At 39.1% G+C, this 22,927-nt stretch overlaps 1 protein-coding gene across 6 annotated transcripts in view; it reads left to right on the forward strand.

Moving 5' to 3' along the window:
- fcho2 (FCH and mu domain containing endocytic adaptor 2) overlaps nucleotides 1-12,177 on the forward strand; it is a 369,466-nt gene extending 357,289 nt beyond the window's left edge. For 5 of the 6 annotated variants that reach the window (XM_060913478.1, XM_060913480.1, XM_060913481.1 and 2 more), the window contains 4 exons: nucleotides 470-669; nucleotides 985-1,049; nucleotides 1,222-1,386; nucleotides 10,564-10,976. In XM_060913478.1, coding sequence (XP_060769461.1) covers nucleotides 470-669; nucleotides 985-1,049; nucleotides 1,222-1,386; nucleotides 10,564-10,640 — 507 coding nt within the window. In that variant the 3' untranslated portion in view covers nucleotides 10,641-10,976. Of the gene's footprint in view, nucleotides 1-469; nucleotides 670-984; nucleotides 1,050-1,221; nucleotides 1,387-10,563; nucleotides 10,977-12,092 lie in introns of those variants that run through there. The other variant, XM_060913479.1, reaches the window with a different exon arrangement.
- Nucleotides 12,178-22,927: the final 10,750 nt, after the last annotated feature.

Below are 22,927 nucleotides of genomic sequence, written 5' to 3' on the forward strand. Positions count from 1 at the left end.
CAATATATGAGTACCAGGAAGTTGTAACCAACTAGAACTTCCTTGCCACCCATACTTTTTTCTAGACATGGAACTGACCTGCGTGTGCTACTGTTTTCTTGGGTATAACTTTAAACATGTTTTTCTTGAATCTTCTGACATTTTCTTGTAAATTATATTCAATTTGTAGTATAATTAGCGATTAATGTCTAGTGTAATTTTGCCTTTGAAGCTCACAAAAATGTGCCTGGAAATAGCTGAGGCGCCATCTCCAGGCATCTAAAGCCCTTCAGCTTCCAGGACCCTAAGGTGGGCCCCAGCCACATTGTTCTGGGACTTTGGCCTTTCATTTGGACAGGCTGAAATTTGGACGGACGGATAACATTTCAGACTTGTCTATCCCATAATAGTCTGCTTAAAATTCCTTATTTCCCACACTGGTTACCCATTCGTTATCATGTGTGAAAATCTTTGTCATTTTCTCCCTTAGGTGTGTTCTAATGGGATTCAGTCAACGCCGCTAAATCTGGCAGTGTACTGGAAGTGTGCACAGAACACTACAGACCTGCGGGTGGACTACCACTACAACCCTGAAGCCATGCAACCACCTGGACCACTCTGTAGCGTGCAGGTCCTCGTACCTGTCAGCGGTGGTGTCACCAACATGCACTCACTCCCCACTGCCATCTGGTGAGGCACAGGAATACACCAAATAGCACATCTTGCATCCCAATCCATAATATAATTTTTCTTATCTTTCTCCTGCTCTATTAATCAATCACTGTCTAATGTAGGGTGGAATTGTAAAAGATTTTTCGTCTGAGTTACTGGTATGTCTGGTAGTACCAAGTCACAGTGACTGGTCGTGTTATTATTTCTTGACCTCTGATTTGAGGCATTTCATTCCATTCTCACAGCCTTTATGTGAGTGGGGAAAGACCTTTGAGATCATATAAATCTAGAGAAATTGATTTCTTAGTAAAATTTAAATTTTTTTGGTACCAGGAATCCAGACCAAAGTAAGTCATTATGGAAGCTGAACGACATCTCTGAGAAGTCTGAAAATGAAGGTATGAACATAGGCTATGAAGTAAACTCCCCAGTAACCATTCAGTTTGAAAGACGATTCTTAGTGTTTTTGTAAACAACAAAATTACTGTTTAATATGGGTATAATATAAAGCCTCTCAATGTGTTTAGATAATTTGGTGTGTGTGTGTGTGTGTGTGTGTGTGTGTGTGAGGTTCTGGTTCTCTGAGGGCAAAGTTTGAGCTCTCGGCTGGCCCCTCAATCCCTGCCACTCTAGCTGTTCAGTTCTTTACTGAGGGTAGCACACTCTCTGGAGTAGAAATGGAACTGGTTGGATCTGGATATCGACTCTCCCTCAGTAAGAAGAGATTAGTCTCTGGTAAGACTATATGTTTATAAGACCAAATTCCATTTTTCCAATTTATTTTAATTTCCATTTTATTTTTTTTATTATTGTCATTGCCTGATTTTATTCACCTAAGTTTTGAAATGTTTTAATCCTTGTAAAGCACGTTGTGACTTTTTGAAAAGTGCTGTATAAATAAAGTTGCTATTTTTATGATACAGTGGAGCGCTGTTATAATGTGGATCGCTATTTCACGAAAACCGGTGTAACACGGTCAGCTCATGGTTCCCAAAATTTTAATTGAACTTCATGCAGCTGCATTTGAGAACTCAACAGTATCAGACTCTGAAGAAGTTATTTAAAATGCATTAAGATGGTTTTGAATACTTCTGCGGCAAACATCACACATTGACGAGACGTGTCATTTCGTCCAACTACAGGTCCGCACGAGATTTCAACAAATGAAAGTTGCAGACTTTTTCAGTAAAACCAGAGACTAAAATGTGCTGTTATGCGTCATGTCTGAACTGTGCTTGTTGCATGATAAATCAATCAGGCCATTATTAAAAAATTCTGTTTCTGGTCCACCGGCCGGGTGAGTGCCGTTTGTGCGGTTGAAATTTTTTTTTTTTAACCCCGTTTTTTCAACATTTTTTTTCGGGTTTGTAAATCTAAACTCGAACTTGACATTTACGCATTCCCAGGGCTTTCCACTAAGGCTCATACTAGCCAGCCATGACAAATAAGTAGCCAGCCGGGGGGGGGAGTAAACACAAAAACTCCTGTGCACGCAGTTCCCAGGGTTAAATGTATTTTCCACAGACCATTTATTTATTCACTTTACTCACATACAAAGTAAAATGGCAGTAAATCTTCTTTCTTTTCTTGCGTATTGCATCATGAGGCGTTCCTGGCTTGTAAATCTCTTATTTTCGGTGCATGACACATTCACGCAACTGAGCATGCTATGAATTAACAACGACAACGGTCTGCAGTGGTGGCTACACAATTAAACACTCAGCGAACATTTCTCCATTTGTGTGTGAAAATACACTCCAACGACTCAGTTTGGTTTCATTTACAACCAACGGTGTCTTTTGATGCCAGCACGTAATTGAACGAGAGAAGACTGGTTTACCGGAGACAAAATAAGCGTTCTCTCTGCTTCTGTTCCCTCCGACAGCCCCGACACACTACTGCCTCCGCTGAGTGCGTGCGCACTCTGAACTGAATCAGCTCTGCGCATGCGCTGTGCGGCACAAAAAAATGGCAGCCACCATGAAGGAAGGAGATCCGGAGTTTTCAAACATTTGCTTAAGTGTGAAATCGCAAAATGGTATTCTAGCGAACAACAAAATAGTAAATATTCAGAAAAACAAATCATTCAGTGATCATTTTAATAGTGTAATTTCATCCGAACTAGGCCTAACGGTCGATTTAGAACTACAAAAAGTCCGTGTGTCGGACATTTTAAGTACCTTTGTAAAAGTTTTGCAAATGTTGCAGTCAACATTTAAAATGCTAACTTAAAGTTTTTGTACAAGTTTCAGTTGATTAAACTGTCATTTTATTAAATGTGTCTGCTTTTGTAATAAAAAAGTACTGAAAGAAAAAGCAAACACAGCATTGCGATTTCTTATCCATCCATATAAAAAAAATTCCCTTCCTCCTGACTGAAAATTTTTTTGCTCACCCAGTGGACAGGAAACGGATTTTTTTTAAAGGATGGCCTCATTGTTTGAACACATCTCATTTATGTATTACATACAGTTAATTATTACACGATTGTCCATATTCTTCTCACTGCTATTGTAATTTTATAACGACTTGTAATTAACTCGGCGGTGCTACTACACTAGAATTATGCTTACAATTTTTCAGAGTAGGCCAGAACTTGTATTTTTAATTCCTTACAATGCAAACATAGGATATCGCTATAGAAAAAAACAAGTTTTGTAAAGAATACATTTATTTTATATATGCTGCATGTAATCAGTCTTTGAGGTACATGCTGCTCAGAGCATGGAAGCATGCAAGTGAGGGTTTGAAGCGCGCAGGTGCGGATGTGACAGACAGCAAAATATTTTATTATATATTATTTATTACATTGACGGTCAACAACAAAAAAAAAGTTATTAGAATGGTAAAAACGATCAGAGTTCTTGCAATATTTTCGTCGGATGTCTTCAGGGGACTGGTTTATCTAAAAACATAATAAAATAAAGCTCAACGAATGTTTTCTATTTGAGCCATGCCAGATTTTCCATACCATTACAACACTGAGTCACTCATAACAAGGTCAGATTCTTTGGATCCCACCTACCGTGTTATAATAGTGCACCACTGTATTAAATAATAATTTTAAATAGTTTAGGGCAGTTTGTTATTGTTCTGCCACTCTCTCAACTCTCCACTGTGGCATGCTGTGTGCACACATTAACAATTATTATTAGGCGGTGTTGTAGTCAAGTCACTAAACCTTGAGTCTGAGTCCAGTCTTGAGGTCCCCAGTGTTCAAGTCCAAGTCGTTAAAAAAAATTGAGTCAACTCCACTGTTGAGCCGAGTTGAGTCCGAGAGCAAGACTTCAGCCGCGCCATTAACATTTGGTTTATTCCTGAACATGACGTATGAACAGGTAAATGTGCATTCTCTTTGTCAGGGAGTGCAAAGTATTCTGTCAGAGATGGTTGGGAGACAGATGTAGGTGCAGAAGGTGTGTTTATTAATACAAGTGAAGACAGGTAAACAATGCAGGGGTGGGTTTCCTGAAAGCCTCTTAAGGCCAAGATGGATCTTTAATTACCTCCTAAGAGCCATCATCAAGCTAACATGGTTTTCCCAAACAAACATCATATCCCAAGTAGTCCTTTAGTTTGCTCTGAATTTACGAGCGACCCGGACCACTTGTTCAAAACAAAGAGCGAATCGCTCACAGCCAAACACAAAATGCCCATGCGCCTCCAAGAGACTCAGTCAACGGGGGCAACTGGTGTCGAATCTGCTGCCAGTGTTCAAATATTTTTCTTGTACATTTGCAAGTACATAGAGTTAGTTATTAAATAAATATACAAAGAACATATTTCAATATTGTCTGGAATCATGTGTGGATATTGGAATGTCACATTGATATCACTACATTTTAATCAAATTTAACTCCATAAGGCGAGTGATTCTCATTTAGTGTCATAAATGAGACAAATTAATGCACCTCTAACATTGTGTGTGAGCGCGCGTGTGTGCGAGAGAGAAGTTTTGATCTGTGTGTGTGGAGGTTGAACTGACCTCCTTATTATTTATTTATTTATATATGAGTGATTCCACGCTTATGGGTACTGAAATGGGGACATGAACTTATTCACCTAAAACCATTTCTTTTTTTACCATCAGGTCACAAAGCATGTAATCTTTAATGAATGATATGTTAAAAGATAACTTTAATTTTCTGAGATGTAATAAAAACATTTATATGCCAAAGTCAAGCCTATGAGTTCCAAAATGATGTCTGTTACATTACTTCTGTTACGATTGTCCATCTCGCGTCTGTTACAAATTAATTACGATCTAGCTATATACCATGTTAATCTTATTGAAAGAATGTGTATGTTTATTCTACTACACATGTTTATTAATTATATTTGCTAAAACATCACCTTCCTATGTTTCAAAAAGTAATTCTACATTGTTAAAATTGAGAATATATATGTCCACAGCACTTCTGTTACGTTCTGAATTTGGCATATAAATGTTTTTATTACATCTCAGAAAATTAAAGTTATCTTTTAACATATCATTCATTAAAGATTACATGTTTTGTGACCTGATGGTAAAAAAAAAGAAATGGTTTTAGGTGAATTTTTAAAAATAAGTTCATGTCCCCATTTCAGTACCCATAAGCGTGGAATCACTCATATATATATATATATATATGTGTGTGTATAGATAGATAGATAGATAGATAGATAGATATCATCTCATCTCATTATCTCTAGCCGCTTTATCCTTCTACAGGGTTGCAGGCAAGCTGGAGCCTATCCCAGCTGACTACGGGCGAAAGGCGGGGTACACCCTGGACAAGTCGCCAGGTCATCACAGGGCTGACACATAGACACAGACAACCATTCACATTCACACCTACAGTCAATTTAGAATCACCAGTTAACCTAACCTGCATGTCTTTGGACTGTGGGGGAAACCGGAGCACCCGGAGGAAACCCACGCGGGCACGGGGAGAACATGCAAACTCTACACAGAAAGGCCCTCGCCAGCCACGGGGCTCAAACCCGGACCTTCTTGCTGTGAGGCGACAGCGCTAACCACTACACCACCGTGCCACCATATATAGTGTAATGTAATATATATATATATATATATATATATATATATATATATATATATATATATATATATTCACAGGTGGCTTCTCCAGTGAGGAGAGGGAGGAAGATCCTCCTTAAAAATTCTAAGAATAAAAAGTTGAAATTGTCTTGACCAATTTAATGAATTGCTGTCCTTGAATATTACTATTTTACTGCCAAATACGACGTACATTATATTTGTTTCTCTGGGTGAAATTACATTAGCACCCCCTATCGCTCGCTATTAGAAATTACTGCACGGAGGATCTTCCTCCCTTCGGCTCCCATTCACTCCGATTCAAACAGTCTCGGAGACTGTTTGAATCGGAGTGAATGGGAGCCGAAGGGAGGAAGATCCTCCGTGCAGTAATTTCTAATAGCGAGCGATAGGGGGTGCTAATGTAATTTCACCCAGAGAAACAAATATAATGTACATGTCGTATTTGGCAGTAAAATAGTAATATTCAAGGACAGCAATTCATTAAATTGGTCAAGACAATTTCAACTTTTTATTCTTAGAATTTTTAAGGAGGATCTTCCTCCCTCTCCTCACTGGAGAAGCCACCTGTGATATATATATATATATATATATATATATATATATATATATATATATATATGTGTGTGTGTGTGTGCAGGCATGAGGGTTTTTCCCCCCCTCTTGTTTTTTTTTGGGGGGGGGCCCAGAAATTTTTGAAAAAAGGGAGCCCATTTGGTGGCATCTGGTGACTTTTAGGAGTATTTTATGGTGGTACTGTCACTTTTTATTGTTAACATGGTTGAACATAGCAGTCAACCACAAAATGAAAAAAGAAGTGAGAGAATTGGGGTTCAGGGCCTGCAGGCCCCGGTCAGGTTCAGGGCAAAGCCCCCCAGCCGAAAACGATTTTGCCAACTTTCAGAGGGGATTGGTGGCCTTAAGAAGAATATTTAGTTTTCACCTCCTTGTTACTATGAATGGAAAAAAAGGCTTCATGAGGACACCACATGTATTAACAAACCAATGCCAGGTTAACAATAAGATATTTCAACATGATCATGAAATGAAAGATGTGCAATGATCACATTTCAAAAAATCCTTCACCACAAAACTACAGATGCACGTCACTTCATAGGAAAACAGGAAACACAATTTGTGTTAACACACAGTCATTTCTAAATCAAGGTTTTAAGTCAGTAGAAGTGCATGTGTTTGCAATTTACTGCAGCATAGTTTGAGGTTTATTTTGCCCTTTATTCAGTGAAAGGCTAAATAAATATCATTACAAAAAATTATCTGAATATAACACTACAAGCTGAGTAAATTTTAATATTCTGTCCTATGTATTAAATATTTATAGAATATTTATTCATTAGAGTTAACATTAAATAAATCTTTAGAAAGATAATATTAAAGGAATGTAAAATTAGTGAATTACTCAAAATAATGCCATCACCAAAAATCCCAAAACCATTATGACAATGATATTAATAACTTTCAATTATATAGTTATAGATTTATACATTTGTGTTTATTTTTTATTTCCCATCACCAATACAGACTAGCTCAGCTACTTCTGTAACAATAATTAACATACCAAACACAGCATGCAAAGTTCCTGTTGAAAAAAGTATTTGGCTATACATTTATGATGATAAATCTGTGGGACAGTTCAAAATAGGCTATTATTTTACTTTAACTTGGCAACTTTGTAAATAGATCTAGTTGAGCTTAGATTAACCGAAACAAAGCACGTTTAACTTTTTCAAACACAATAAAATATAAAAATATACCTTCTCACTGATAGAAGTCTGTGCTGCAAACATGGTCAAGAGTGATCCTGATGACGATCTCGCTTTTTCCAGATCTTTCTGAGACTTTCTTTGCATGTGAAGATCTCGAAGGTCTTGGTGAGACCTTGGTGAGACAACTGATCCTGCTGTTGCAAACAGTGCATCGGAAATGGTGCTTGCTCACTGAATCAGCAATAATACATAGATAGATTTTGGTCCAGTTGGAATTAAACTTTGTATCATACTTAGCGGCACCTGATACTTGGAAATTTTCTGTTTTTTAGGTGGGGTTTACATTAGACCGTATCAGCGGATCATCAGATTAACGTTTTTAAAACGATTAGTGTGCACACAGCAACGCCAATACACGATTCGCGTGCACATAGCAACGCCAATACACGGATATGCTCGGCTCCGCAGGCATCCTGCGCTCCAAATCACTCCACCCTGAACAGCGAGTGCCCTCTGGAGGGTGCGCACTCCGGCCCTGCGCAGCTCACAGAGCGCGCGAGTATAGCGCACGAGCAGTGATTTGGGACTGAGCCGCTGTGTGTGTGAGCTCAGTGCATGTTGGGCATGCGCGTCACTTACCACTTGCAAGTGGAAGGATGGCAAGCCTAAACACAATCATAACTACACAATGGGCAGTATTTGCATCAGTATTTGCAGTATTTTCATACTTTTATACTCTTTAATGAAAGGTGATACAAGGCGGAAGTCCACGCCGTTTTTCAGCAGTCACGTCACATGACCAACGCCAGCGAATCAGGAAGGTGGATGTCACAGTGACGTTGTCCAATGATGACGCCAGCTAGAGCTCAGCACAGCGTATCCGCGTATTCTCAATGTTTACACAGCACCGGACCAGACACGATTTGGATTGAATACGTGGACCCTGGCGAATTCCCGTTTCCCGGCGTTTCCAGGCGTTTTAATGTAAACGGACAGTGCATCCGCGAAGAAAACGAGACAGATACGGTCTAATGTAAACTTGGCCTTAGAACTTGGAGGGCCCTCTGATCCAGAATCGCGGTCACTCATTTTCGCCAGGTGCATCTTTCCCGCCGGTAACATGGAAATGATGAAGACAAAGTAAAATGCAATTTCATTGGTCAACTTCCTGTAGTCAGCCAGTCACGAACATCCTTTCACTGCATGATTCAGTGCAAAAAATCGTGAGTCTCACAGCAAAATCGTGAGAGCTGATAGGAGAGTTTTCAGCGAGTGTTGGAGCAAAAAAAAAAAAAGGCGTGTCGGCATGAAATTAAAACGTGTCAGCCCCAACACGCAAAAGCGCTCTGGGGAGAACACTGATATATAAAAAAAAATCTTATATATCCCCCAACGTATGTGCAATATTTACTTTCACCATTAGGTTAGTTTCTTAAATAACTTATTTTTATTGTTAGAATGCTAACCATCGAGGCACTGGTTTTTGCTTTTTATATTCCCCTTATGTAACTTACAGTATTTCTATTCTATTAGGCACTGTTTTTTAGGCACTTATTTATTGCACAGTTCTTATGTACTTTTTCCCCCTCCCCTCCAGCTTGTACTGTTGTACTTATTGTTATGGAGCAACTTCCTCTGGCACAAGAATTTCTCTCGGGAATAATAAAGTTTCATCTTGTGTATGTATATTTTATATATATATATATATATATATATATATATATATATATATGTGTGTGTGTATGTGTGTGTGTGTGTGTGTATATATATATATATATATATATATATATATATATATATATATATATATATATACACACACATATATATATATATATATATATATATATATATATATATATATAATATATATGAGGTCAATTCAACATCCTTAGGTACATACAGATTAAAACCTCTCTCTGCGCACGTGCACATATAAGGGAGAACATTGCCAACTTGGCATTGTGGATACAGTCAGGATTATTTCAACTGTTATGTCTGAGTAACAGAGAAGTGAGCGAGCACATTTACTTAGTTTATTATTTGCTCATTCTTTCATGTGAACATTTATTCATTTAATTAAAAAAAAGCTTGGAATAAAAAAAATATATTGCCCAAAAATGTAAAATAGTTTCAATTATTAATACCACATTTATATATGTAATGCTTAATGACAATACAATATTTTAACATATTTTAAACACTTCATATTTCATTGTTTTTTTGTTTTTTTTTTTTGGTTTAAAAAAAACCCCCACAACACCATGTGACCTCCTCGACTGGATTTAGCAGCTACTAATGCCTATATCGGGGATGCGCATTGCAAAGAAGCTCTTCATAATGCTGCCATTAATACTCCTGATGAGTGAGTTCGGGAAAACCATGTACAGAGACTACGTTTGTTGCTGAAGAGAGTCTCTCACTTCTTTCTTTAGTGCTAAAGGGCAACGTTATTGGGAAACCTACCCCAGAACAACAGGCAAAATCATAAAACAGTGAAACAGGCAATAGGTCGAGCGAGGCACAAACAGGCTATCATAGACTAGGTGCAATCAAAGACGAGAAACAGGAAATCAGGGATCAGGAAACCAAACAAGGAAATAAGGCTCGGTAATGTTAGCAACGCAACTCAATACTTCGCAGAGTAAGTGTGTTTTCACAGTTTTTATATAGGCATGCTGATTGCACCTTAATCCTGTGCAGGTGCAAATCATTTGTCCACTTGACGCGAACACTGTCTGGAGCGTGCCTGAGAGCCTATCTGATGTACGCGCCACGGCGCGCAGGTGTGACACTCTTGCACGAAATTAATACAAAAATTCTCTCATGCCAAATTATTATGGCGTGTTACAAAAAATAAAGAAAAAATCTGAGTCTTCATCCCCAATTTACAAGTCCAAATACAGTTAATGCACGATTCCAAGTCCGATTCATTACTGCTCAAAACCAATTCGGGTCACGAGTCCTTAAAATTAAGGCACGAGTCAGATTCAAGTCCAAGTTCTGGACTCGAGTACTACAAGCCTGTTTTTAGGTGCTATGTGTATAATACAGAGTCTTGGAAGGGAGATAAAATTTTAATTTTGCACATTCTTGCAAAGTTTTTCACTTAGATCAATTTACTTCCAGGTCAGTTTGGCAACATGGAAACCACAACAATGGAGCACACACCCATGGGAGAGGTTTTATTTTTATTTTATTTTTAAATTTAATTCTATTGTAATATTGGCCTCAAATATAAAGTAGTATGGAGTCCTGGAAGGGACATTGTTAGAAAAAAAAAAAAAATGTCCGTGTGAGTGCACACTCCATTTTTGTGGGTTCCATGTTGTTGAACTGACCCGGAAGTACCTAAATGAAAAGTGAAATGCCTAAATGAAAAAGGGTTTTGATCTAAGCTTTCGTACTGAAAGCTGTGTGTTTTACATTAGCCACTTTCTAAAGCATTAAGGAAAAACAAACAAACACCTTATTTCTTATTTTTTAAGGGGGGGGGACAAACAAACAAAAAAGTTACCCCTTATTTATGGCAGTTGCTGAACTGACCCAGTAATACACTGACCTAAACAGGAAAAAAAAGTTTTTGTAGGATCCCCCCTCCCCCCAACCTATGTCCCTTCCAGTGCTCTGTAGTATTGAGGTATTTCACCTGACGCCACAGGGTCACGTGACGCCCCGGTGTCCGCCATTTTGGACGGCAAGCTAGCTAATGTCAACAACAGTAGCTGGTATGTTACTGTAGCAATGTTTACGTTCAGTCATTTGGATGACTGTTAAAACCTTTCAGTCTCAAGTTTTTCCTTTACTGGATTTACTAGTTTACTGAGCCAGCCAGCCCCGGAGCGCTAGCTATCCGGCCAGCCAGCCCCGGAGCGCTAGCTATCCGGCCAGCCAGCCCCGGAGCGCTAGCTAGCCGGCCAGCCAGCCCCGGAGCGCTAGCTAGCCGGCCAGCCAGCCCCGGAGCGCTAGCTAGCCGGCCAGCCAGCCCCGGAGCGCTAGCTAGCCGGCCAGCCAGCCCCGGAGCGCTAGCTAGCCGGCCAGCCAGCCCCGGAGCGCTAGCTAGCCGGCCAGCCAGCCCCGGAGCGCTAGCTAGCCGGCCAGCCAGCCCCGGAGCGCTAGCTAGCTAGCGCCAGCCAGCCAGCCCCGGAGCGCGCTCAGTAAACTAGTAAATACAGTAAAGGAAAAACTTATAACGGGCCATGTCTCAACAGACTAAGAAGTTATTTCAATGACATTTAATAACATTTTGTTTATCCTGAGGACCGAAAGTAAATGAAAATGTGAACAAATCTTAGCTGTCAGTGAACAATCCTGGTGGAAGCAGGTAAATGTCATTCTCTAAGCCTGCTAACCTCAATTTTTGCAAATACCTCTCCCTCTGCTCGCCCTGTAAATGCCCTACGTCGCTGGATAGTGAAGGTGTTTTCTGCATCTCGCTCCTTTTTCTTTTATGTTTTTCGTTTGTCGCCTTCCTCGCATTCAAACTGATTCGAGCCGTGCCGTCCAAAATGGCAGCATCACATGACTTGGTCACGTGAGTGAAATACCTCAATAACATGTAATCGTAAAAATGTAATTTTCTGCATTACATTTTCTATGTATAAACTGTTTCAGCAAGTTAATAAATGACACCATTTTTGTGTGTGGGTATGTTACAGGGCGATATATGGCAGATTGCTAAGATGTTGAACCAGAGGCACATTCGATCAAACTATTGAAAAATTAAAGGATTTTTTTCATTGACATTTTCTTGCATCATCTCTCTTTCGGCAGCAGTTAATGGAAGGTGAAACAAAGGGCTGCCACCCTGACAGCTCCTTTTATGCCTTTAAATGTTATCATTTTGAACTGTCCTTCTGTTCAAACAAAATGCACCTTTTTGGGGAAGAAAGAACTTTTTACTATAATTTTTTACTCATGTAGCACTGAGAAGCAAACACTGTTTAAAAACAAATAAAGAAAACCAATAAGGAATGTCCAAATACTAAAGAATGAGAAAATGTAAAAGTAATAGGGGTGGCCATGGCCTAAAGGTTAGAGAAGTAACCTTGGGGCCCAAAGGGTCGCTGGTTCGATTCCCTGGACCGGCAGGAAAATTCATGGCTGAAGTGCCCTTGATCAAGGCATGTATGTAACCCCCAACTGCTCCCCAGGCTGGGTATTTTTTTTTTTTAAGGAGATATGCAGAACCTTTATTTTTAAATACATTTCTGAGTGGATAGTATCTCTATCCTTGACTCTTGTATGCTGCATAATTGGGAATAAAAAAATATATATTTATTTGAGAGTTAAAATTGACCGCAAAGTTGGCATTCGAGCTGCCCCGTTGAGCCAGCCAGCCCTGAGTGAGTGACGTCACTGCGGTAACCGGTTTTAAGGCTGAGGCCTTTGACAACTATAGGCCAAAGCCAGACTCGGCAGGCGAGAGTGGTTGCAATGGCCTCTTCATTCGGATTTATTGGAGATTCTTCAGATTCCTCAGATAGTAATACATCTGACTGTGATAGTCCTGAAATTGGAGTGTGTGTACATGCTACTGCTATACATGTAGAACCGCATCAGTTCGACCCATCAGAAAGTGAACCCGATAGTAACACATTGGCCACGGAGGCCCCCACCTTACGAAATAAAGCCAGAGAACAAAGTCGTCCAGAGAATTGGATGGCATTGAACTGACAATCTCATGTGACTCTCATTAAAACAGGATAGGTGTTATAACTTATGCAACATACATGTATTTTCACTGATAGAACATAAAAGGCTAATTAAATAATCAGATGAACTGAGACAATCACATTCTGAAGCAAATTAAATAATCTTATACTGGTAACTTAAATACACAATACAAGTTACATGTATTAATCTAAATGCAGGTAAACAAGAAGTCGTGGTGTTGTGATGTGACCAAATGAGTCACATCTTACCTGTCTGTGTTCTTGCTTCTAGAAGGCCGATCTTGTGGCTGATTGTTTTGAAACAATCTGACTTTCAGTTCTTTGTTCATCCGCTTCTATGTAAGGGCGAGATATTGCTGCTGAGGCAAGCATATCCAGTGGAGAAATGTGACGACTGGTCCACTCATTCTCCATTTTCTCCAGACTGAGTACTCCGCCGTTACTGCTTGGCTCACACTCCGGGAGAACTGGTACAACTGAACTTTCCTTTTCTTGTAGTTACTGTACCCTCTTTCAATACGGGCTTATAGCCAACGCTCCTCAACAGAGGTTTCGTACGAGTCATCAGTAAAATGTGCAGAGGAGAGACCACTTTGTAAGTGCCCAATGGGCCCGTGAATTTTCGCAAAACACGTCCAAATCTTTGCAGTTTGAACATTCTTGGGCCATGAATGCAACGAAAATCCACCTTCTGTCGTGTTGCAGCAACACATCTACGTGGCATGGCGATAAATTAGCTCAAAATGGAGGATCGAAGTTGCAGTTAGCTTTGTGTTTTAATCTAGCAAAAATGGCGATGACACTGATAGCCTTACCGTGGTGACGTCACAGATGTTAAGGTCATTCACTCAGACCGCTACCTGTATGAATCATTTTAATCATAAAAATTACTATATTAGATTTATTATTAATGCTTAAAACTATTCCTATACCATTCTTGAGGTCTTAAGGCATTTATAAACAAAAAGTGAGGCCATGGTTCTGTGTATCTCCTTTAATTTCTTGTTGAGTTTTAAGGTACTTTTTTTTTTTTAAAGATTTTTTTTACCTTTATTGGATAGGACAGTGTAGAGACAGGACAGGAAATGAGTGGGAGAGAGAGACTGGGAGGGATCGGGAAATGACCGCGGGTCGGAATCGAACCCGGGTCCCCGGATTTATGGTATGGCACCTTAGCCACCTGAGCCACGACGCCCCGTTTTTAGGTAAATTTTAATGACGTATCGAAAATATGCAGTGTAAAACAAAAAGAAAAAAAATCTATATCTGCACTAACAATCTTCCATACCATTTATAAGGACAATAACCTCTTATTTGTGTATTTATCTTTAAGTCCTGATCATAAAGTTAAAAATGGATAACAAACGCACCGTAAAATGAGGGTCAATAAGGGACAAAAATGCCTCAGGCGATGTGAACATTTATATTCTGTTCAAAAAGCTACACCTCCAGGACAGGCCTGAGTTCTTACTTTGGATAAAATCCTTGTAGCATTATTTATTGTTCCCTGGATTCTGTCTAATCTGGACTTCACAGCTATTGGTGTGCTTTTTGATAAACAAGCCCTTAGGTATTACCCATACAATGGCTAAAATTTCATATAGAGTATCTCTTAGTAGTTAGTATTTCTCACAGTAAATGTGCAATGAAGGTATAAGCTATGGATCATTTATGTGATTTATGTTTAGTTTTTAATTTCAATTTCGATAATTCTGGTCAGTTTTGTGATAATTTTCAACAAGAAGAAGAAAAACAAAAACTTGGAAAACTGACCTTAGTGCAAATCAAACTTGTTGATTTCTTTCTCTGCAAGCATATCTTTTTAATGCCAGTTTTATTTGATACTTTAAAAAAAAAAAAACTGGAACGCTGAAGGGAATATACTCAAAAACAAATGTTAAAAAATGAATGCCTTTCTTTAAAAAAAAAAAGTGCTCAATGGTAATATGGTGTGGTGTGTTGTGAATATGTACTGTAGCCCCTTACATGGTATGCTTCCAGCTATAAGGTCATGGATTCAAAACAGACAGCTTTGTACATTGAGATTGATTTCAATCTCCCCATACATTGATTTTTAGTTTTGAATTCCTATTTCCTTCCTGGTCTTTGTATTAATATTTCATAATATACAATATATGCTGTCTTGCCCTCAAAAAAAAAAAATCGAATTATCTTAAAGATCTAATCAGCCCCTTTTCCCAGCTGAACTTGTTCTTACTAACCTTTATCTTTGGATATTTGCTGTAGTTGAGTAATCCTACAAGCAATTAATTACTAAATGACTGGGACCTACTGTAGATGACCCAAATATTACAATATGCACAAAGGCACTGAGAAATTATAGTGTAAATGAGAATGAATTCCCCCATCCCTAATTATTTTCTTTTTTTTTCCTACCAAAACTTTAGCAGTTTAGGTAATAGGACTTGATTCATTTAGACACAAGGCAATCTAGCTTAACTGCTGCATGTCTAACCATTCAAAAGTTCTAAACAGACCCAGAGTGCTTTAATGGGCTAAACACAGTGGATGTTTTTTGTTTTGAGGGTTTTTTTTTTTTGTTTTTTGTTTTTTAAATAAATAATGGCTTTGTGCCTTATATTCTTCTATAAGGGTCAATTGTCTAAGGGCTGCTTTAACCAGTGGGAAGATGGAGATAGACCTGAAATAATACAAAGGAATATTTGTGTACTAAAAATTATGTGCAACATTCTAGGAAGGTTTTAGAAGTTTTTGTTTTTATTATAAAGACCAATGTCTTTCCACAGGATCATTTTTATGCTGTAACTCTGCAGAATTTTTAAACTCCTAATCTTTACTGTTTTACTGGAAATGTTTCTTAAGATGTATGTAATTGTATTGAAAAATTAATAAAATGGCATTGAGCATTTAGTAGAGAGGCAGATATTAACCAGTGGACATTAGGGTCAAAACTGAACCATGTGACTTTTTTTTTCCTGTCCAGTAAAACTACAACACAAATATCTGATTGTATATTTTCGCAAGCTGGTTCTTGCTGCCTCTACACCCATCAGATAAATGCGTGAAGGCATTTTTGGAGCTTCTTAAATCTTGTCTTTTGCTCCTTTTGGTCTCATGGATGTGTTAAATAATCTGTGTAAATGATTTTTCACATTTTTACAAATTTACTACTTTTTCTCATTATTTCAGTGTTTGTAATAAATGTGTAATATATAAATCTATACAAATATAAAAACTATAACAAGTTTGTATGTAGTCATTTGTTGGATTTTTTTTTCAATTTTTTATAAATATTTTAAAGCTATATGGACTTGATTTCATAAAATCGGTGAAATTTAGTTCCCTCTGAAATTTGGTCGTTGTGGTATGTTTATTTCTGCAATATCTTAAAAAAAAAACACACACACACACACACACACCCCAGGCCATTCTGTGGTTGGGAAGTTATTTAATTAGAGGGGATTCCCTCAAATTATGAAATCTCTTGCTTTGTGCAGCGATTATGTGTCACTAAACAAACAGTTGATCACACTGAGGTGCTCGCTGACCGCTGATATTTATTAGTTTAGTCCTGTGTTTCCTTTCCTTCGCAACATAACGTCTTTTCTTCTCGCTTTCTGTTACTGTAGTCAGTCTTTCACGTTTCATTCACGTCCTCCGTTTTCCTTTCCTGTTTCAAATTTGTATCCCACAATGTCTTGTGCAAACGGGGAAAGTTCACCACGTGATGCATGACATAGTATTTTGAATTGGGTCATGGTGAAGCAAGAAAAAAATGGCAGAGAATTTTGGGCCACATGACCCCAAATTCATTAATTGTTCTATTTAAAAAATATATTTAAATAAAAAAACCCAATAAAACCCTAATTAAATTGGAAATCTGTGATTAGAATTCGGTAGCTTTCGGTCCACTAAATAAAAATAATTGGGTGTCGGGAAAATTCTTTTTATGACCTAAACTTGAAAACTCTGAAAGGCAGTCTACCTTGAAATGATAAATTAGAACTTGGATTGTCATAGATTTTAAATATAGGTTGCTTTATACAGTACTTTCTTGATGCACAAAGCAAAGATTTGGCAGAAGTTATGCACACTTTACTTATGCAAGCTAATTTATAAGCAGAAAAGCATTTGAATTAAAAGTTGAACTTGACTTAGTCTACATTTCTTCCATGTCCTCATATTACCAGTCCATGCAGAATGTTGTTTACTTCTAGAAGAATCATCAAGCATGGGCAAACAGACCTTGTTAGCACGGGCTATGACAGTGCTAATAGTTCAAGTGCAACATTTCCCTACATAAAAACATAACATTATCAGTATTTTTAAAAAAAAATGCATGAAATGGGGTCTTGGCTAACTGACTATCCACTCTATTTCATAACTGCAAAGACTTTTTAACCAAAGTTCTTATTAGCAAGTCTTTCCACTCAGCAGCCATCTTGGTAATTAGCCTGGGAAATCCCATGCTGCTTTGCACAATCGTTCCGATCTGAAAAGACAGCATGGAAACTATGGTCTAAAGGCTCGCCTGAGTTAGGGAGCCAATCAGAGAGTGGGGAGGGGTGGAAAAACAGTCACTACGTTTACATGCGCACAGACAGAATCGAATTTCTGCTGTTGCTCGACTGAAATCGAAGTTCAAAATGCCATGTATACACCTTAATTCGGCTGAAATTGAACCGAACTTGAGTTCTCGGAATCGAGCTACACGACCTAGTTTATGCGATTTCTACCGAGCTACTTTGTGCATGTATACCCTATCGAGCTAGTTGTTGAGCTACTTCCGGAAGTGACGAGTGACGAGACCACAAGCGGGAAACACAACAGCCTCTGTCGGCATGACAACAGTAGTAGTGAGCAGCAGAAGAGGTCAGGAGGAACAAACGAAGAAGAAAAAATGGCGATGTAGAGCTCTCTGAAGTGTGGGTGGAGCACAGAGGACGGCAGGACAAAGCTTCTGGTACTAATAGGCTTTTTATTGTCAGACTTTTCACTTTAACAGCCTACTTTTATTCTTGAGAGAAAAACACACACGCACGCGCTGTGTTCTAGTCCCGGGATGAGCTCTCCCCTCTGCTCTCCCTCTGCCTCCTTAAATAGGGCGCGGTTACTGGGAAGACACACAAACACAGGTTAATTACCGTCAGGTGAAGTGATTCTGCCACTCACCTTCCCTGGCTCCGCCCTCCTGTCACAGACCGGTGCTTGACCACGCCCCCACTGCCACAGGCAAGCAGAAACGTGCACTTCTGGAGCAATGAGGAGACAGACTTCATGCTCATTCAGCTTAAGGAGTTGAATATATTAAAATTCATGGACGGGAGAAAAACGCGCAATGGAGAACACGGAACTGATAACTTTGTTTACACTCTTGAATAGCTCTTCTTCATGACGACAACCGGAAGTGTACTAACATGATGGGGCATGTTGCGCCACCTGTGGCTCGGGTGCACAATGCGCACCTCACACAATAGCCCAATTTCATTGTGTGCATGTAGGATTGGATTTCTCTGGCACCCTGCTGGGACCTTCAGCTCGATTACCGACAGCAGCTCAATTTGGATGTGCATGTAAACGTAGTCAGTGACATGTACTACTCGACAAACGGAAGCTTGTAGTTTATTTGGGACTGTTTACGGATCACATTTAACATGGCGGCGACCGATACGAACCAAACTTTCGATCAAGTTTTAGACACTGTTCTGAATAGTTTAGAGCGAAAGTTTGTTTTAAAAAAAGAACAGCGTTTGGCGTTACAGTCTTTCGTTGACACGAAGACAGATGCCTTTGCCTTGCTTCTCTTTCTCTTTCCTTCTCTTCTTCGTCGTCTTCGTCGCTCTAACTACGTCACCGGGTACAACTGCCATGATTGGCCATGGGCTACGTATACACCAAATGATAGACATTCGCAACGTCCAATAAACGGCCGTTGACAATCGTAAACCACACCTCCCCTACGAGAAATTCAATAGGCGGATTCCAGACCATATTTCCCTTGTGATATGGTCTGGTGTTAACCAGACTACTTGGTAATGCACCCGACCTAACAAGACTAAGTGCCTATCTAAAAGAATGTGGAGAGAGCTGTAACTGTACTTTCAATGTCCCTGTACCATAAAAACTGGATGTATAGAATCACCAGTCAAATATGATCTTAAAAAAAAAAATACAACTTAGTTTGGTGACTTTGCTCCAAAATAAGGTTTAAAAAAGCTCCCCCCACCACATGATGATTCTTTTTGAAGTCAACATCATTCTGCATGGGTAATAACCAGCCCATGCAGAATGATGTTGACTTCAAAAAGAATCATGTGGTGGGGAAGTACATGGAAGAAATGTAGATTATTATTATTATTATTATTATTCAAACCTTTATTATTATTATTCGTCACATGCACACTTCAAGCACAGTGAAATTCATCCTCTGCATTTAACCCATCTGAAGCAGTGAACACACGTGCACACACTCAGAGCAGTGGGCAGCCACACCAAAGCGCCCGGGAAGCAGTCAGGAGTCAGATACCTTGCTCAAGGACACCTCAGCCCAAGGCCGCCCCACGTCAACCTAACTGCATGTCTTTGGATTGTGGGGGAAACCGGAGCACCCGGAGGAAACTCACGCAGACACGGGAAGAACATGCAAACTCCACACAGAAAGGCCCTCGCCAGCCGCTGAGTTCGAACCCAGAACCTTCTTGCTGTGAGGCGACCGTGCTAACCACTACACCACCGTGCCGCCCAGAGATTAAGTCAAGCTCAAATTTTAATTCATGCTCGAGGTTGCTATACTTCAACTATGCATGTGCAACTGCACACTTGCATCAGTGAAAAAACACCATTGGCTTAAATTTTTCCCAGTCCGGCAGCTGATTTGGCTTTTTGGGGAGAAGGGGAATACAACTGCCATCTTTGGCGTTACTGACTTTTCCCATAGCTTTCTATTCAGGATTCTTAAAAGTGGGATGTCTCCTTTCGTATAAAATCTCTGCTTTTAATCCAGAACCATGTTTTCACCATGAAGGAAAACCATCTGAACAAAAACACTATCTGGATTTTACACACACACACCCCTCATATTTTCCTGCTCATTTACTCCTCTTTAATCCTTTCAGTTCATGCCTGCACGTATCCCCTTCGGACACAATGAAAAATGCTATGGAACTTCATGTGTACAGTTTGTACACATTATGTCCAAAGGGGATATACATATCTTGGTTGCACTTTTCTCATTAGTTTCCCTTCTTCACACCTCATATTACTTTTGTTTTCCCTTGGTACCCATCACCTTCTCTCTACAATTTTTGACACTCTTACAGAAAAAAGAGAATCTTCTTGAAATCACTGGAATGCTTCAGGTTTTCCAGGGACACAATTATGCTTAGTAACTTTGAATTATATCAACTAGAACATTAATAAATAAAAGCAATATAAATTGTCGTCTTTTTTCTTTTTGGCGCCACACATTTACAGGGTGAGGAGAATTCAGTGCTCTCAACAAGAACATTGGTTAAGTCATTTAAGTGTTTAATGTAATAGTTTTAATTCCCAGGAATCTGGCGTAGAAATATTTTTCTATCCTTACTTTTAACAAAGAAAGGTTCTACGAATGTACAAATTGGAAACGCTTTCTGTCCCTCCCACTGATAATTACCACTATCCTGGGTATACACTATTACAAGAAGGCATGAGAATGTCTAACCCTGCATGACTGAAACTCAAACTGACTTCTCACCAGCCTGAGTAAAAGATGGGTCAGTAACTAGCATCAGTGCAGCAAAATTGAAAAATCTGACTGTAAAGATCTTTAGTCTTAAACTTGTAAATTTGATTACTGACTATGCTTGCTGCTGTATAGCTGTACTTTATTGAGCACTTTGGAATAACTGTATATCTACTCTAACTGTATTTCCCCCCCTTCCTCTGTCCCCACATCTTGTTCTTTTTATATTTGTATATATAAATAATTTAATTTATCTAGAAGTTTTTTCTCTATTTTCTATTCTCTGTTTATCCTGTAATGATGCTGCTGGAATCTTAATTTCCCTGAGGGAACCCTCCCAAAGGGATCAATAAAGTTCTGTCTAATCTAATCTACTCATTCATGCAATTATCTAATCAGGCATTCGTTTGGCAGCACTGCATAAAGTCATACAGATACAGGCCATCAGCTTGGAGGAATGCTCACATCAACCATCAGAATGGGTAAAAAAAAGAAAAATAGTTCTCAGTGATTTTGACCATGGCATGATTATTGGTGCTAGATGGGCTAGTTTGAGTATTTCCTATAACTGCTGATTTCCTGGGATTTTCATGCTCAATAGTCTCTAGAGTTTACTCAATGGTGCAATAAAGAAAAACTCTCCAGTGAGTGGCAGTTCTGTGGACACCTTCTCAATGAGAGAGGCTTACGGGGGAATGGCCAGACTGGTTTGAGCTGACAGAAAGGCTACCGTAACTCGGATAACCCTTCTATACAATTGTGGTGAGCAGAAAAGCATCTCCAAATGCATAACACATGCAACCTTGAGGTGGATGGGCTACAACAGTAGAAGACAACATCAGGTTCCACTTCTGTAGGCCAATAACAGACAGCTGAGGCTGCAGTGGGCACAGGCTCACCAAAACTGTTGAAGAGTGGGGGGGAGAATGGCCTGTTCTGATGAATCTTGATTTTGGCTGAGCACACAGATGCCAAATTTAGCACCAACAGCATGATCCATGGACCAAACTTTCCTTGTGTTAAACTGTCCAAGCTGGTAGAGGTGGTGTTATGGTGTGGGGAAAGTTTTCTTGACACACTTGGTCTCATTAATACCAATCAAACATCGCAGCATATTTGAGTGTTCCTGCTGACCCATATGCATTCCTTCATTGCCACAGTTTACCCATTGTCTAAGGCTACTTCCAGCATGAAAGCATTAGTTGTCTCCAGCTGATTTTATGGACATGGTAATGAGTTCAGTGTTCTTCAGTGACTTTCCCAGTCACCAGATCTGAACATTTTAGGGATGTGGTAGATTGGGAGATTCGCAGAATGAAAGTGCATCTAAAAAATCTTCAGGACTTGCATGATGCAACCATGTCAACATGGACCAGAATCTCAAAGGAATGGTTCCAACATCTTAGAACTGAAGATCTGAGATTGCTTTGAGAGCAAAGGGAGGCCCTACCCAGTATTAGTATATAGTGTTCCTCATAAAGTGCTCTGTTAGTTTACATCAGTCATTCAAAAAATGTTTATGCCTAAAGAATTTTAAATACATAGTTTTTGGGCTGGAAATTTATTTGAAACCTGGCAGTGCTGGTTAATAATACAACCCCAAAACAAAAAAAGTTGGGATGATATGCAAATATAAAAAGAAAGTAGTGATTTTTAAAATTTACTTAGACTTGTACGTATTTCATTGCAGACAATTTGAATATATCCACAAATGCTAAATAAAACTTTACTGTGTAAAAAATAAGCCTTATTTGAAATGCAAACAAAACCCAAAAATTAACTCCTTTATACTGACTGATAATACTAGACATGATTGAGTGTTCACTTGTTCATATTTGTGCCTGTATACAATGTCCAGATTGTTTCTTTTACAATAAAATGTCCCAGGGGCTGCCATCTTTCTCAGAGGCTCAAATATTGCACTCTGAGTGCAAATTACGGTACGTGAGAGAATCTGAGATTATGATGTAACTAACAGGCCACATGACTTACTGAGGCTGAGATCTAGTGGATACATTGCTTCTAAATTGTTGTGAACAACCCTAAAGATGCCAGTGTCAAGCATTTGGCGATTAAAAATAAGCCCGCTCATTGAAGCAGTGAAAAAAAACAC

The sequence above is a fragment of the Neoarius graeffei genome, chromosome 28 (genome assembly GCF_027579695.1).
Source record: "Neoarius graeffei isolate fNeoGra1 chromosome 28, fNeoGra1.pri, whole genome shotgun sequence".
NCBI classification, from domain to species: Eukaryota; Metazoa; Chordata; class Actinopteri; order Siluriformes; family Ariidae; genus Neoarius; species Neoarius graeffei.